This window comes from Bicyclus anynana, chromosome 15 (assembly GCF_947172395.1).
Source record: "Bicyclus anynana chromosome 15, ilBicAnyn1.1, whole genome shotgun sequence".
NCBI lineage: Eukaryota > Metazoa > Arthropoda > Insecta > Lepidoptera > Nymphalidae > Bicyclus > Bicyclus anynana.
In genome coordinates this window covers 11,258,102-11,275,277 of record NC_069097.1, presented here as the reverse complement: position 1 = coordinate 11,275,277, position 17,176 = coordinate 11,258,102, and the positions used below count along the sequence as shown (strand labels likewise).

At 35.5% G+C, this 17,176-nt stretch overlaps 2 protein-coding genes and 1 non-coding gene across 3 annotated transcripts; 2 read left to right on the top strand and 1 right to left on the bottom strand.

The window, feature by feature from the left end:
- The first annotated feature begins 80 nt into the window (after positions 1 to 80).
- On the top strand, positions 81 to 12,280 carry LOC112049964 (mpv17-like protein). The gene is made up of 5 exons (XM_024088039.2): positions 81 to 402; positions 4,501 to 4,638; positions 8,213 to 8,298; positions 9,888 to 10,000; positions 11,248 to 12,280. Exons 2-5 carry the CDS (start codon positions 4,507 to 4,509, stop codon positions 11,484 to 11,486), a joined length of 570 nt encoding a protein of 189 aa, XP_023943807.2. The 5' UTR covers positions 81 to 402; positions 4,501 to 4,506; the 3' UTR covers positions 11,487 to 12,280.
- Positions 5,813 to 5,894, bottom strand: Trnal-aag (transfer RNA leucine (anticodon AAG)). Its single transcript has one exon. It is a non-coding gene; the product is annotated as a tRNA-Leu (tRNA).
- A 756-nt stretch (positions 12,281 to 13,036) lies between the features above and the next one.
- On the top strand, positions 13,037 to 16,974 carry LOC112049963 (uncharacterized). Its single transcript, XM_024088038.2, has 6 exons — positions 13,037 to 13,314; positions 13,489 to 14,472; positions 14,578 to 14,760; positions 15,456 to 15,633; positions 16,052 to 16,247; positions 16,945 to 16,974. The coding sequence occupies exons 1-5, from the start codon at positions 13,120 to 13,122 to the stop codon at positions 16,201 to 16,203; spliced, it is 1,692 nt and encodes a 563-aa protein (XP_023943806.2). The 5' UTR covers positions 13,037 to 13,119; the 3' UTR covers positions 16,204 to 16,247; positions 16,945 to 16,974.
- The last annotated feature ends 202 nt before the right edge of the window (positions 16,975 to 17,176 follow it).

Here is a 17,176-nt window from a genome sequence, read left to right as displayed (position 1 = left end):
GTTGATATCATTGCGTTCAAGTGGTTATGGTCTTTTATTTTATAACTCTATTTATTTTTCATGTTTATATTCAATGTAAAATGAATGGTATCCACTATTTTAAATTATGGACGTATAGAAAAACATTTAATATATAGGTATAGATAAATTTACCTGTCTGTAACTATGTATATAGATCGTGACTACGTAGATTTTAAATTATTCCATTGAATCAATTGTGTCCCCGTTGAGTGTGATGGAGGGTCGCTCAGTGTAGATAACGTTGTTGTAGTGAAATGTTATATTTCTGTAACTCATTCACGAAAATTATATGAGTGTATTAAATATAAAAGTTAACTTTAACACTCGTTTTAAAATTTTTAAAATTAAAGTTGAGTGAGTAAAATATAATAATAAAAATAAGTGAGTATTATAAAATTTTAATAATTTAGACACAATACTATAGTAGGAAGTATTATTAAACTATAATTATTAATATTAATATTAAAATAAATACCAAATGGTATTAAGTACGTAGTAGTTACATAATATGGGTAAAATTGTAATTTTTTAATAATTTATTTGCTATTCATAATAATTTTATTCCTCCTAACTGTGATAAAGTTTTCTCAAAGATTTATACTTATCATATAACTTATATATTCTTTAAAGTATTATTATTATGCCTATTGTACTTATCATAAGAAGAGTCAGATCAGTGATAGCCCAGTGGCAATGATCTCTGCCTCCGATTCCGGAAGGTGTGGGTTCGAATCCGGTCCGGGGCATGCACCTCAAACTTTTCAGTTGTGTGCATTTTAAGAAATTAAATATCACGTGTCTCAATCGGTGAAGGAAACCTGCATACCAGAGAATTATCTTCATTCTCTGCGTGTGTGAAGTCTGCCAAACCGCATTAGGCCAGCGTAGTGGACTATTGGCCTAACCCCTCTCATTCTGAGAGGAGACTCGAGCTCAGCAGTAAGCCGAATATCTTACCATTTACATCAACATATTTTACCATTTACATCAACCCACTATCGCCATGGAGGTTTTATATTAGTAAATAGATATGAAGACGACGATGTTGATTGGTATATTTATTCACTTTACTTATTTCAACAATTGTATATGGATATAAAATAAAAGTACTATCAATGTGATGATGCGGTGTGGAATGGAGAAACGGTAAAGATATAATGGATGGGCGAAACAATATATCCACGCATGCGCGGTCGAGGGAATTCTAAATATGAAATGAATCTAGAATGTGAATGTAGATGGCCTAACCTGAAGTGGGCTAACGAAAGAGTTCGTTCGCCACACCACCACTGGTATATAGCTATATCATGCATATATCTGCAAATAAATAAATTAATTGATTGATAAATTGATTGTCGTGATTTATAATAATAATGAAAGATTTTTACAACTATCACACCTACTTATAATTCTAGTTGTAAAATCAATTGCGTAAAATCAAATCAGATATTGCCTATTCAAGTTCATTCATAAGGATTTGTGATATGGAGGCGATAGGTGTCTAAAAATAGAGATATCTACCTACCTACTACATAATATTTCATCTTCAAGAATACTCCCACGCGACGTTTTCTTTCATGATAATAATAATTGATTATATCTTTATAGGCCAATAGTACTCGTAGTTAGTTAGACATTTTAATAGATAGGTAGGTACAAGTGAACACTGTTTTTTAACCGACTTCCAAAAAGGAGGAGGTTCTACGTTCGGCTGTATGTATGTTTTTTTTTTTTTTTTTTTTTTTTTTTTTTTTATGTATGTCCAGCGATAATTACGTCAATTATGGACCGATTTTAGAAAATTCTTTTTTTGTTTTGTAGGGTTTACTTCCAGGGTGGTCCCATTTTTTTTATGTCAGGATCTGATGATGGCATCCTGGAGAAATTGAGGGGAACTTTCGAAAGTTGTAGAGACGGCTAGTACGTTTGTTAGTGTTTCCATAAGGTATTTTAAACCACTACAACTTTATGAAGGTTTGGAGTTGGTCTGATGATGGAGCCGAAACACAGACGATGGAACTCGTCAAGGATTTACACCAGTCACCTTTTGTTTGGGCTTGATAAATTTGTATTGATGAGTACTTTCCACCTATATGGGTTGTGACTGTATTAAGGGTCTGGTGATGAAGACGAGGGACAGTGAAGGGAACTCCTCGACGGTTCACAGTAGCTACCTTGTGTTTGGACTTGATAAATTTGTATTGATGAGAACTTACCACCTAGATGTATTGTGACTGTATTAAGGGTCTGATGATGAAGACGAGGGACAGTGAAGAGAACTCCTCGACGGTTCACAGTAGCTACCTTGTGTTTGGACTTGATAAATTTGTATTGATGAGAACTTTCCACCTAGATGGATTGCGACTGTATTTAGGGTCTGGTGATGAAGACGAAGCATAGTGAAGAGAACTCCTCGACGGCTCACAGTAGCTACCTTGTGTTTGGACTTGATAATTTTGTATTGATAAGAACTTTCCACTTAGATAGGTTGTGACTGTACACACGCAGTGGGTATGCTAACACTAAAAATAAAAAAATAAAAATTTTAATAAAGAAAATTCAACCGACTTGCAACTTAAAAAATAACTTTAACTAAAAAGCAAAAAATAACATCCTACCTATGTGCTACCTTCTGATCAGTTTGAAGGCGGTGCCAAGCCAGTGTCGTGTTTTAATTAAAGCTGTTTCTGGAATAACCACAGAAATTTTGTAGTTTAAACGTATTTAATTAAAACATCACTTGCTTGGCACCGCCTTCAAACTGATCAGAAGGTAGCACATAGGTAGGATGTTATTTTTTGCTTTTTAGTTAAAGTTATTTTTTAAGTTGGAAGTCGGTTGAATTTTTTTTATTAAAATTTTTATTTTAGTTAGCTCTTAACCATTTACTTGTTTAAATGTTTTCTGTGCCTTAAGTGCGATTTCATGATATTAAGTGACGATGCAGTCTAAGATGGAAGCGGGCTAACTTGAAGAGTTACGAGTTTATTTTTAACCGACTTCCAAAAAGGAGGAGGTTCTACGTTTGGCTGTATGTATGTTTTTTTTTTTTTTTTTTTATGTATGTCCAGCGATAATTCCGTCAATTATGGACCGATTTGAAAAATATTTTTTTTGTTGTGAAGGGTTTACTTCCAGGGTGGTCCCATTTTTTTCATGGCAGGATCTGATGATGGCATCCTGGAGAAATTGAGGGGAACTTTCGAAAGTTGTAGAGACGGCTAGTGCGTTTGTTAGTGTTTCCATAAGGTATAACCACTACAATTTTATGAAGGTTTGGAGTTGGTCTGATGATGGAGCCAAAACACAGACGATGGAACTCGTCAAGGATTTACAGCAGTCACCTTTTGTTTGGGCTTGATTAATTTGTATTGATGAGTACTTTCCACCTATATGGGTTGTGACTGTATTAAGGGTCTGGTGATGAAGACGAGGGACAGTGAAGAGAACTCCTCGACTATTCGCAGTAGCTACCTTGTGTTTGGACTTGATAAATTTGTATTGATGAGAACTTTCCACCTAGATGGATTGTGACTATATTAAGGGTCTGGTGATGAAGACGAGGGACAGTGAAGAGAACTCCTCGACGGTTCACAGTAGCTACCTTGTGTTTGGACTTGATAATTTTGTATTGATAAGAACTTTCACTTAGATAGGTTGTGACTGTATTAGGGGTCTGGTGATGAAGACGAAGGAGAATTAAAGGACCTCCTCGACGGTTCACAGTAGTAGCTACTGTGAACCGTCGAGGAGGTCCTTTAATTCTGGCTTGGCACCGCCTTCAAACTGATCAGAAGGTAGCACATAGGTAGGATGTTATTTTTTGCTTTTTACTTAAAAGTTATTTTTTGAGTTGGGAGTCGGTTGAATTTTTTTTATTAAAATTTTTATTCTCGTACCACTGACGGTTTCTACGCGGTATTGGAACGCTAAATTGTTTGCATGGCTTGGTAGTACGTCTTTGCCGGTACGCTCACGACTTTTTTTTTTATTCTTTACAAGTTAGCCCTTGACTACAATCTCACCTGATGGTAAGTGATTTAGCTAGTGGCGAAGTGGCTAACTTGTTAGGAGTAGGATGAAAATCCACACCACTTTTGGTTTCTACATGGAATGCTAAATCGTACCGGAATGCTAAATTACTTTACACAGCCGAAGCCTCCCACCAGCCATATGTCCACGTGATTTTTTTTAAAGAATATTTGCCATATCTTTTGAAAATGACCAATATTCCCATTCCCGTCCAATTAGTCGAGAAACTACTATGTACTGGTATGTATCAGGAGAGGGTGCGACAATAGATCAACGGGGCGAGGATCGAACCACCACCCATCGGTGATGAGTCCGACCGCTCTTACCGTTACGCTATTGAGGCTCTGAAATTCAGTTTTTCATAAATCTTTGCTGAACTCACAAGCTTTCTGTTTTGAACCTGTTTACTGTGAAACTATAACGCTATTAGTTTGTCTTACTGACAAGGTGGTAATGGCATCGAAGTTAGCTAACTGGTGGCGCCAGTCGCTGAAGAAGAGACCCGTGATCACCAACACGGCGGTCTACGCCACCTTCTACACTGCGGCAGAGATTTCGCAGCAAACCTTCAATAAGATATACTCGGTAAGTTTCCTATTCTACTTATATTTAGTACGCCCAAAGCTGTGGCACTTATTCAGGCCGGACACAGCCAAAGAAATATGAGTGCTCAACTCAATTTAAGAGTGTGCAATATGTAATTTGGTGGTTACAAATGGTTCTGGATCTCAGATTCTGGAAAAGTTAGGAGCCTGATATTTGGGTAAATGAAATTTCAGTGTTACTTTTGTTTTGTATAGAAAACTAGGTATATATCTTGAACATGGCCATTTTGTTTTTCGTTATGTTGTTTTATTTACTTGCAATCAGGTAAAAATGGTTTTGGCGTTCACGTCATAAAATTTGCGTCGCGCGCCAATCGCTCCGTGCTTTTCACTCACGTGAAAGTCATAATTCATCGTCTCGTTTGCGCTTCGAATTTTATCCATATCGAACCGACGCGCTGCGCGCTCTCAAGCCGATCTGCGGTACGAAATGTTTATTGGAGGTACCTAGAGACTGGCGGCTTTGTTCGTCGCCAAGGAAGGGCATGATCTCGGGTCACAACTGAAAAGCAGGATCGATTAATCGTGACGACCAGCTTGAGAAATCGTCACCCTACCTCCATTGAGATACAAAACCAACTTCGTGGTTTAACCCGGGGTAGTTTCCTTTTCGGTGGGAATACAGAGATAATTACTATAGTCTATGTTACTCGCTGACAACGTAGTTTTCCAGTGATTAAACAATTTTGAAAATCGGTATGGTAGTTTAGTGATGAAAGCGTAACAAGTAAACTCAGTAAATTATAGCATTTACGGGTAATTATGGATTAATGTGTTGTAAGTAAGTCGACGATGTCGATAAGACTTATCGCTTTTGTTTAATTTTGACCTCAGACTAACAAAAACATAATCGGTTCCCAGTTTGGCCCGTTTTTTAAAACTACATTTTTGTAGAATTTTACACATACTTAGCTCTGAACCGATTTAAATCCGATGTAGAGTTTTCGCTACCACAACGGTTTTGTTTCACTTCCCGTGGCTTGTTTTACTCCTATTTTTATTATTCAGTCGGTTGTCGGTCATTAGAGTGCATCATTCTTTAAACTCATAAATAAGGCCAAAGTTAGAGTTTAGGTTCCGAAATACAGAAATAAACTCTGAATAGGCGCAATGAAACGTTTATTTTTTGGAAAAATAATATAACAAAAAGATGATGGCAGCGGTGGGATTCGAACCCACGCCTCCGAAGAGACTGGTGCCTTAAACCAGCGCCTTAGACCGCTCGGCCACGCTACCCGTGACGACTGTGGCTGAATTTCAGCAGATGTTCGCTCATTGTGCTATTATTATCTCTAAATACACAAATATTGGCTCAAACATTGGTATACAATAAACAAATACTCGTAGCACCGAATATCTCATTCCTCATTTGCATTGCTAATAGGAATACCCTCCTAGTTTCCGTTATCTCTAATACCGACAGTGACATGGACTAAGACACTGCGGAAGTCAATCATGCTTTACTATATAAAGGCTGAACATTTTTCATTAGACTATGCACCCCAGAATTAGGTAGGTACGCCAATGATGGAGTTAGAACTGTGATGGCTTTGGAATGTGTCAAGGATCCAATCCAAGTTCAAGTGTAAAACGATTTTTTATGTAATTTTCAACAGAACATCATATCTCAGTCATCAGATTTAACTTCGTGGCAACCCTACGCTAGAGACTCTTAAATTTCTCTTCAAAATCTTTCTAAATGGGTTTCGAAGGGTTGTCGCGATGTTTCAGAAAAATGGCGACATGTTTTCTCATATACCTATCCATCGTAGGTCCTCGTCACAGTAGATATATTACAAGCAGTAGTTGGACTTCATACTAAAGGTCGAAACGCGAGCTATACCTACGCAGCTCGTACGTGGGGTGATCGTGGGGTGAAGACCGTTGCGACTGTGCCGCGGTGACGAACGCAGTGTATTGGATTTTTGTTGACGACTAGAAAAAAAGTTATTATTTTTATAAAGTTTGATTAATATTTTGTATTCTAAAGGCATAATTTAATAAATATATATATAAATAAATGCTTAAATGATAAAATTGTGTAAATAGGTAAATGACGTAAACGTTAATATAATATTATTAAATAATTATTTATTAACTTCTTCATTTAGGTTGTTTTCTTTGATTATTATGTAATACATAGATTTAAATCTTATGACATGTATGTTTTGTATACCTGTATTTTAAGGTAATAAAGAAGTTGTTTGAATATAACAACATTATTGTGTTGCTCATAGTTTAATGTATTTGAATAAAAAAAGTAAAGAGCCAGCTGATATCAATATACCTATCCAGATTTTTTTATTAAACTACTACCGAACTCGGTCAATCTCAATTTGTTTTTTGTAGTTCCTTCCCTACATGCCAAGTCAGGGTCAATTTTTTATCGTCTATTCTATAGTGTGGGGGTATCGTTATCGGTATTTTTGTACATTACATAAGGGGTTAATGTGCTAACATAATCTACGGAACCCTACACTGCGCGTGGCCCGACACGCACTTGACCGATTTTTTATTATTTGGTCACCTAGTGTGGTAATAGATAGATGGCATCACCAAAATAAATATATGAAGGTCCTTCAAGATCATTGATTAGTATCAGCCTTATTTAAATCTACCTATCAAAAAACAACACGCATTTTATTGATCACTTCCTATTTTACTACAATTTACAAAGTATTTTATTTGTTTATTTAAAAAAAAGTATATTTACAATCACATAACTAAATGGAAACACAAAGTTGGCAAATGTAATTAAAATGCTGGAGGCAGGCAGCCCTATCACATGTTTACGGAGCGCGCGGCTGTAGGTATTTATTTCAAAAATATGGCCGAGTTATTATACTGCTTGTAATATATCTACTGTGTCCTCGTTCTATAAAATCTTTAAGTCAAGAGTGAAAAACACTTTCTACAAGCGTTTTTTACCATATCCAGACAAACGCGATTGCAGTCTATACCTATATGATACAAATCAAAAAATAAATCTTAGTATGATATCAATCAAGCTTAATATGATGATCCGATTCGATCTTTGTTTTAGTTTGGCTTTCGTTCGATTCTTGCTTTGGTTGAGCAAAGGACCGTAACCGAGTCTCCGTACAAACTCGGGCCCAAAAATCAAACGATACAAAGCTGAAAATTGGCCATAAATCAGAACATATAACAGATCTCATGAGGCCAATTAACAGAAAATGGGGCTAAATCAGCTAAATTACAGATCTCATGGGGCCAATTTACAGAAAATGGGGCTAAATCAGCTAAATTACAGATCTCATGGGGCCGATTTACAGAAAATGGGGCTAAATCAGCTAAATTACAGATCTCATAAGGTCAATTTACAGAAATTGGGCTAAATCAGCTAAATTTGCAAGCAAAATCAGCTTATTTTCCCTATTTCTTCAAAGATTCTAATGGAGTAATCTAATAAAAAATACAAGGATTTTAGTAGACATTGCTGAAAAACAATAATTATGAAGTTTACCAAAAGTGGACCTAATTTCGGACTTCTCCTATAAACTTATTAAAGTAGGTATGTTATCCTTTAATTTCAGCCGGAAAAGCCAAAACTAGACTTCGCTTCTGCCGGCCGCATAGTGGCAGTTGGAAGTTGCTTGTACGCTCCTACCCTGTATTATTGGTAAGATGAACCAATTTAAAGTATCTGAATAATTAAGTTTTACCAAGTAGGTATAAACAGTAATACATTCAGTAGATAGTAAGAGGTAGTAGTACGAATAGCAGATAACTTATTTTAATAATAAGATAAAAACGTAAATGCGCAAAACTGATTATACAAAAAAAAAAAGAATACCGCAAGTGCTTCTGATTTGACGTAGTTATCGTGTAGCAATAATAAAATCGCCAAAAAAGTGTAATAATAACTCTTTGGTAGTCGATGGAAACTAAAAAGTTAATATTTAAAACTAAATTAAAAAAAAAAAGGTGCACGCCTCTGTAATGTAGATAATTAAGCGGAAAGAAATTTATAAAAACACTTGTTCCTATATGCAAAGTGGGAGAAACGGTATACATCCGTTTGAATTTTTAACATTACACAGCTAAACATTTTACATTAAGTATGCGACAGTAGTTTACCCAACGACTATCTAGTTAAAATACACATTATTACTTTGAAAATTAATTAATTCAGAAATTCAAACATTATGTAGTTCACGAGGATTTATTTACATTATCAAAACTATTATGCGTTACATAGTTCATACATACATAGTTCAACTATTTGTAGAGAGACTCTACCACCGAATTGGAAAAGTTGTCTAAAAAATATTATTTCTCGAGAGCAGTAAGTAATAAATGCAGTCATTCTTGGGACGGAAAATATAAAAAACATACATACAGCCGAACGTAGAACCTCCTCCTTTTTGGAAGTCGGTAAAAAATCTTAATCTGACCCGTATGTTAGGAGTATCTATTAGAACTAAGTATATGTTGTATACGTGATAGCCCAGTGGATATGACCTCTGCCTCCGATTCCCGGAGGGTATGGGTTCGAATCCGGTCCGGCGCATCATGCACCTCCAACTTTTCAGTTGTGTGCATTTTAAGAAATTCTCATCTCATTCTCATCATGTGTCTTAAACGGTGAAGAAAAACATCGTGAGGAAACCTGCATACCAGAGAATTTTCTTAATTCTCTGCATGTGTGAAGTCTGCCAATCCACATTGGGCCAGTGTGGTGGACTTCTGGCCTAACCCCTCTCATTCTGAGAGGAGACTCGAGCTCAGCATTGAGCCGAATGTGGGTTGATAACGATGTATATGTTAGTGTGAGGAGTATGTGTTAGGAGTATCTCTGCGTGATCGAATCAAAAATGAGGAGATCCGCAGAAGAACCAAAGTCACCGACATATCTCAACGAGTTGCGAAGCTGAAGTGGCAATGGGCGGGGCACATAGTTCGAAGAGTCAATGGACGTTGGGGTCCCAAAGTGCTGGAATTGCGACCCCGCACTAGAAAGCGCAGTGTTGGTCGATTCCCCACTAGGTGGACTGACGACATCAAAAGAGTCGCTGGATGCAGGCGGCTCAATATTGTGATGTTTGGAAGTCCCTACAAAAGGCCAATGTCCTGCAGTGGACGCCCATCAGCTGATGATGATGAAACTGACCCGTGCTGGGAAACAAACCCAGGACCTCTCTTTTGGGGACCACAACAACACAACTCTCTTTTGTCTGGATATTAGTCATATTCTTTTATGCTTTCAAGGTACAAGTTTTTGGATAAGAAGTTCGTCGGAACAGCCGTCAAAGCAGTCGCAGTTAAGGTCGCTTCGGACCAGTTTATCATGACTCCCATTTTATTAGCATCGTTCTATACACGTGAGTTCAATAATATTTTACTATGGATGGGTCAATCTATTCTGGAAAGTCCGTTCAACTTTGGATGCAAGTAAGATGATAAACCAAGTGCATATGTGTGTATAACTAAAGGTTCGTTTCGTTAAAGAACTTTCCTTTGATTTTTTATACTATTTAACTAGCTGACGCTCGACTACATCCGCGTGGAATTCAGTTTTTCACAAATCCCGCGGGAACCATGGATTTTTCACGGGATGAAAAGTAGCCTATGTGTTTATCCAGAGTAAAATCTATTTTCATTAAAAATTTCAGCAATGAACAACAAATCGAGCGAGTTTTTTTCAGGATACTTACGAGTAGGTACCTAATTGTTACTTCCACGTCACATTCTTATTAAAAACAAGACTTTTTGTTTCAAAACAATGATATAAATCAACAAATGTACGAGTAGGTATATGCAATAAGCAACATGGAAAGATTTCAGTAAATCCAGAGATTGTGAACAGACAGACAAAAAATATTACGTAAAAAAAAATAGTTTTTGGCATTATTTTGCTTTTTTTCTGTAGCTTCATAATATACTCGTAGCAAAATTTTTGGTGATTAATAGACTACTATCTACCCCGCTCTTTTACCCGCGTAATCCCAGAACACACAGTCCGTTATCTCTGTGTGTGCTTTCTATTGATAAAAGAATTTTTAAATCGATTCAGTAGATCCAGAGATTACCAACAACATCACAAACTTTACTTCTTTACAATATAAGTATAAACAGTGTAAGTAGTTTAAGAAATGAAATATCACGTGTCTCAAACGGTGAAGGAAAACATCGTGAGAAAACCTGCATACCAGAGAATTTTCCTAATATGCGTGTATGAAGTCTGCCAATTCGCAGTGGGCCAGCGTGGTGGACTATTGGCCTAACCCCTCTCATTCTGAGAGGAGACTCGAGCTCAGCAGTGAGCCGATAATGGGTTGATCAAATCAAAAGTCGTCGTCATCAACCCATATATACGCAGAGAATTAAGATAATTCTCTGGTATGCAGGTTTCCTCACGATGTTTTTCCTTCACCGATTGAGACACGTGATATCTAATTTCTTAAAATGCATACAACCGAAAAGTTGGTGGTGCATGCCCGCAACCGGATTCGAACCCACACCCTCCGGCATCGGAGGCAGAGGTCATATCCACTGGGCTATCACGTCTTGGAATCAAAAGTATATTATTTCAAATCGATTACCTTTACCTAAATAATGCCTCTTCCAGTACTTGGAGTATTGGAGCGTAAAGAAGACGTGTTCGAGGAACTAAGGAGCAAATACTGGAAAACGTTCCTTGCGAACCAAGCCTTCTGGATTCCAGGACAGACTATTAACTTCTTCTTTGTACCCAGTAACTTGCGTGTGGTTTATGTCGCCTTGGCGTCTTTTATATGGATCAATGTTCTCTGCTTCATAAAAAGACAGAAAGTTGATAATCAACAAGAAAAAGTTACAAGTAAATAAGCCAATTAGGTTATAGCATTGAATTTAAATAAAACATGGGGTTATTTTGTTTTATGGATGACACAAAAAGTGCGCAAATTTATCAAATTTTCACTGAAATTGCCAAAATGTTTTAATTATTAGATTGGTGCGTACTCGTACTTTGCAGTATCAGGATAAAAATTAAAAATGGATGTCTACTGTAATGTATCACAGTTTTTAGGTTTACAGTTAATTACAAGGTCCCTTAATTACGTACCGAATAAAGCAACCGACTTAGTATTACATGGATCTCACAACTTTTTAGTTGCGAGAATTGGTATATTTTACAAGCGTTGTTTTTAATGGCAACTTATTATCAATAAACATCATGCAATTTTGTATCAAGTATTGAAACATTTTCATAGTGACATAGGCACAGAAAACATATGTATAAGTGCTAAAATACATTACCTACACCAGTTGCAAAGGCTAAGGCATTTACAAGGCTTTAGATGCTCAAGGTTAAATGCCATCCACCTTTTATATGTTAAGTCTTATGAATATTTTAAGCCCTAAATGTAATCTGATTATTTGGTTAAGTACATCCATAACATTCCAAAGTTAGCAGTTTGTTGTACCTCTTAGATTATAATTATAATTAAGTAATATTTAATCACATTATTGTGATGTTATAAATATTTTAATGAAAAGTGTATCTAGTTGTGTCGTGTTGTCTATATTTTTATTATTTGATAAAATTTTATTCTTGTCTTTAAATTTTGTTTATAGGTACATGTGTTTAATTTACCTTGACCCTAGCCCTTAGGTACAAAACTGAATGCCTAGTGACAATCGAATGGTAAAGGATCGGTCGTCGGTTATATAATGTAGGTCGAAGACGTAGGCATGTAGTATCTATAAATAGTATCATTTGTAAGATTCAACATTCACACAACAGAAATGCGTATGGTGTGATGATGAATACATTAGAGGCACCTTCGAGGTAGTACAAATAGCTGAAATTGAAAAGGAGTCCTGGCTAAGATGGTACAGTCTTGTGATACGAAGACTAGAAGACCATGTCCTAAAAAACTGTCTTTCCACGAGGGAGGAGACAACTAACAACGTGGTTGACAATTGTAAAGACTTGAAAGATAAAGGCCTGACGGAAGAAAAACTGACCCTGTAAAAACGGGTTAAAGCAAAGCCGAAGATGAAGGTAGGGTTTTGCATCGCCATTAGATGAAAACGTAACTGTAGTTATTATCATAGCAAAACGTATTATGTGAATTTACACATTGCTGCCTACATAATAATAGATACATTCAACTTTTCTTTATTCATAAAACAAATAATCACAAATTCAACGAACCAGCAAGACAAACGTCTTCCTCATGTTCCGCATTAAAGTTTATCAGCGGAACATAGCATCCAAATTTTGAATAACAACGCGATTTCAACATAAAGAGTGATGCAAATGCCTTACGTAAACATACTCATACCTACATGAAGGCTAATTAGATAATGCACAATGTCTTCGAGCTTCATAAGGTTTCCTTATTTCTTTCATATTTTATCCATCAGAAATATAGTCTTCAGTTAGATTTTTAAAGTCTTGCAGGTAACAACTTAGTGCTTTGTATAATATAAATACTATAAATCATAAGGTACAATGGAAGATTTAAGTGTAATAATTAATTGTTCTGTACCACATAATAAAGAACTTTCTGAAGATTTAGATTTGCTCGATATGCCGTATAACACGACGTCCCCGATAGAAAGTGTATTTATTTCAAAAGCAGCTGGATTCGGTATTATTAGTGGCATAATGATAGCGTTTCTCATTAATTTTGTTATGAGCTTCGAAGTAAGTATAACTATTATTAATTTATATCTTGTCCTTGTTTATTTTTCCTTATTTTAAATGAAGATTTTATTTTTGGATTTTATTTCTGTGCCATCAGAATAATATTCTTATTCTGATATTTAATTTCCAAGAAATTATATTATAATTTACTAATAATTACTTTCTTTGTTGCAGTACGAAGCTCTTAAAAGGAAAGTTAAAATTAAAATCGAAAACGAATTGTTGATGCAAAAAAGTTTAATATTAATAATTTTATTAGTAAGTTTACCGTTAGTTGCAGCGTTTCTAATCGGTGCATATTTGTACAAAACATTGTGTTCAATAATTATAAAAAGAAGAGATAAACACTTCGCAGGATTCTTAGACAGTTTTGACGTTTTTTGGAGTCTGGAAGATGATGCCACGAAAAGCATTATCAATGTTCTAGGAGTCATAGAATCAAAATCGTCTCAGGTATTAATTGAGCACATAAAGGAAAAATTACGAAATATCGTACAAAACAATGACACTGAAAAGTTGTTTTATAGAAGGAGCGAAGAGTATGGGTTTTATTATTGGAGAAAATGTTGTTATGTTGATACCAGTCAATATGTTCGTGTAATTGATGTATCAAATGTTGTCAATCTTAGCGAGTCAGATTTAGAAGAGATCATGACAGAAGTTTCATATCAACCGCTACCTTTCAATGACGAAGGCTTGTTTCAAATACTAGTAACTAATCAGAAGTTACAAAATAACGATAAGGGAAACAATGAATATGCTATTATATTTAGAATACACCACGCTGTCGGCGATGGTGTTGCTTTAATAGAGTTCTTATGTCAAGCATTAGCAGATGGTAAAGACGATGAACTTATAACTTTTTGTATGCCAGAAACTTATAATGTTAGTAGTAAAAAAACATCTGCTGATTTTTTGAAAATGATAACAAAACTCTGCGAAATTCCTGGGTGTTTAATAGATGGGATCTTGAGAGAGCCTGACAAGAGTACATTACATGGCCCTCCTTTGACTGGGAAAAAGTATTATAAGTGGATTGAATCGAACGACAATTTATTTAGGATGGTAAAAGAAATAAAAGACAATGTGGAAGGAGCAAATTTTTCAGATATTCTGGCAAAAGCTTTGTCTTCTGGATTTCAAGACTATTTTGAAAAGGTATTTTTCTTTGAGTTAACCTAATACTGCAGAATATTTGAAGAATACATACCCTTGTTTAAATATAGCACAATTTGTATTTTATAATTACTTTATTTTCTACAGGAAATAGATTCGGCGCCTAGCAATATAGCCGTAATATTGCCAATAAGATTTCCTGCAATTAAAAACAAACGAGTAAAATTGGAGAATAATTTTACTGTCAGTATTTTTGATTTGCCTGTTGGAGGAGACCTCAAGGAGATTCGAAAACGTTTTCATCGACTACGGAACAGTGCTGACCCTCTAGTAAGAATGTGAAAATGTTTACTGATTTACAAGACCACATCTACCTAATAAAATCCTTGACTTCTCAAGTTTTTAATATTTTACAATTATAAGATTTAGTTGTGGTTTATGTTTTATATCACGGTTGACAAGTGTAACCTATGTAGCTTCAATAGAGATGTAAAGATGCTGACATACTTGAGCATTCACTTGTAACAGAACATAGAGCATTCTCCGTTTTTATATTTGTCGAACTGTACAACGAGCCGAGCCAAGCATAGAGCCAAATATTGCTACGAACATCTTGAGAATTCTAGCGAACGCTCGATTCGATTCGAAAGCTCGCCAGAACGCTCTATAGAATGCTCGTTAAAATGTTCTCGTATTTTTCTGTGATGCTCATTTCAAGTGAATGCTCAAGTCTATTTCTAGCCTACCTTTAGATTGGCCTAACAAATACTGGGCTCTTCTTCTAAGCTTGAAGTTGGTGATGTGATGCCCTAGATCTCGGAGAGTACGGTAAGACGTCGGTCCTGCACCCTATCATTAGAAGTAACATCAGTGGTTATTAACAATATCAACTAAAGCTCGTCAACTCCCATTGGAGCAGCGTAGTGAATCTATATCCCCTCTACTATAAGGGGGAAGGCCCTGAAGTGCATTGTTTTATTATGCCGATAATGATAATAATTGTTTTATGATTTACAATATTCTAGACGAATTACTACGTACTGAAGTTATGCAGCATTTTCCCTAAGGAAATCCTCACGCCATTGTTCAATAGTAATCAAGCTACCATGGTATTTAGCAATTTGCCGGGGCCTGTACCATTGTGCATATGTGGTGGAGATCTGAAGTCTTTAGTATTCTTTGTGCCGAATAAAGGCAATACAGGTCAGTACAAGAAAAATAGAAATCTAAGAAAAATATCTCCAAAAGGATCATCAAAAGATGAGAATTCTTCGTTTTTCTCTCCAAGGGCGTCTCCTCTGAGACTCGGACTTCGGTTTAGACTTTAGAGTGACGTTCTGGTAGGGTGTTTTGGCCTGAGTATATCGGGGACTATGTCTTCGCCGGCGAAGACTCTAATTAGCTTGTGTTTATAATTCCTGGGAAGCGTTGCCGGTCGTTGTTATGTCATCGTCAGGATCGTAAAGGATGTCGAAAATGATTCGTGTTGTAGTGAGACGTAGTTATGTATGTTGAGGGATTTTTGACGTATAGGTAGGTAGGTAATAGTGATTGATGTTGCTTGGATGCGTTAGTTTTTTGCGGAACAGCAAAACTTTACTCAACTGCTATATTTCCACAGGTTTAGGTATAACTGCTTTATGCTATGGTGGAGTTCTAAGGTTAGGAGCAATGGCAGACTCAGCATTGGTGTCGAGCCCAGAAGAATTGAGTATAATTTTAAATGGAATGGTTAAAGAAATAAGAAGGTTACATGACAAATATGTAAACTAGATTTTGTAAAAATGGACATGATGATTTTGACTTCTCAGTAAAAGGCAAGTTATTTGTATCAATATATACATATATACCTATTAATTAAATATAAGTGCCTGTCTGTGATTTCAAAATATTAATGTTTTCTCAATTGCTTATACTTACTTGGTCGTACTACGACACTAAAATGCAATAAAAGTTATTTAAAAAATCCGTTTCTCCTGGCTTCTTCTTCAACTTTGGAATGGCTGTACGACAAAGTTATCTAAGATGGTAGCGTGCAAACTTGGCGGGTCTATATTTGTTTAATATATCACCGTTTATTTTTTAATTGTATCGAATTAGTCATATATCTACTTTGACCAATATCCAAATACATAATCTGTATCTGCTCCGGTTCCTTTTAACCAATGCTTTTGTGGCTTAAAAGAGACCGACCACATTTCATACAAAGCTGGGCCCAGATTGGATAATTGAACACGTTACAAAGTCCAAATTAGCATCATTTATTAAATAATAATATCAGTTTTAGACTAGTTTAATTTAAGTTTGATTAACAATTGCGTAATTAAGATATAGGCAAGTATATAATGCACGATCTATAAAAAACCGTGAAATATTATAAAATAAAAGATTTTTGTCATGTTTTTTCTGCAACATGCCAGGCCCAAAATAGTCCTTTTTATCTACCTAGACTAGTAATTAGTCATTGCACAAACACATTACAGTCTTACTTGAATGTATCAATTGTTGTTACAGAAATGGAGAATGTCAACCATTATTTAAAAATGCACAGTTATTTATAGGTAAATGTTGTAATTTCTTAATAATATGGTATCCAAAAATGGCGGGTATTTTAATATTATATTTAATATTATATTATAATATTAAAAATAAAATATAGATTTTTTCACAAGTAAATAATTTATTAAAACTACAATTTGTACCTTTATTTAATCAAGTGATCCAACTTCAAATTATTTCTTCAATT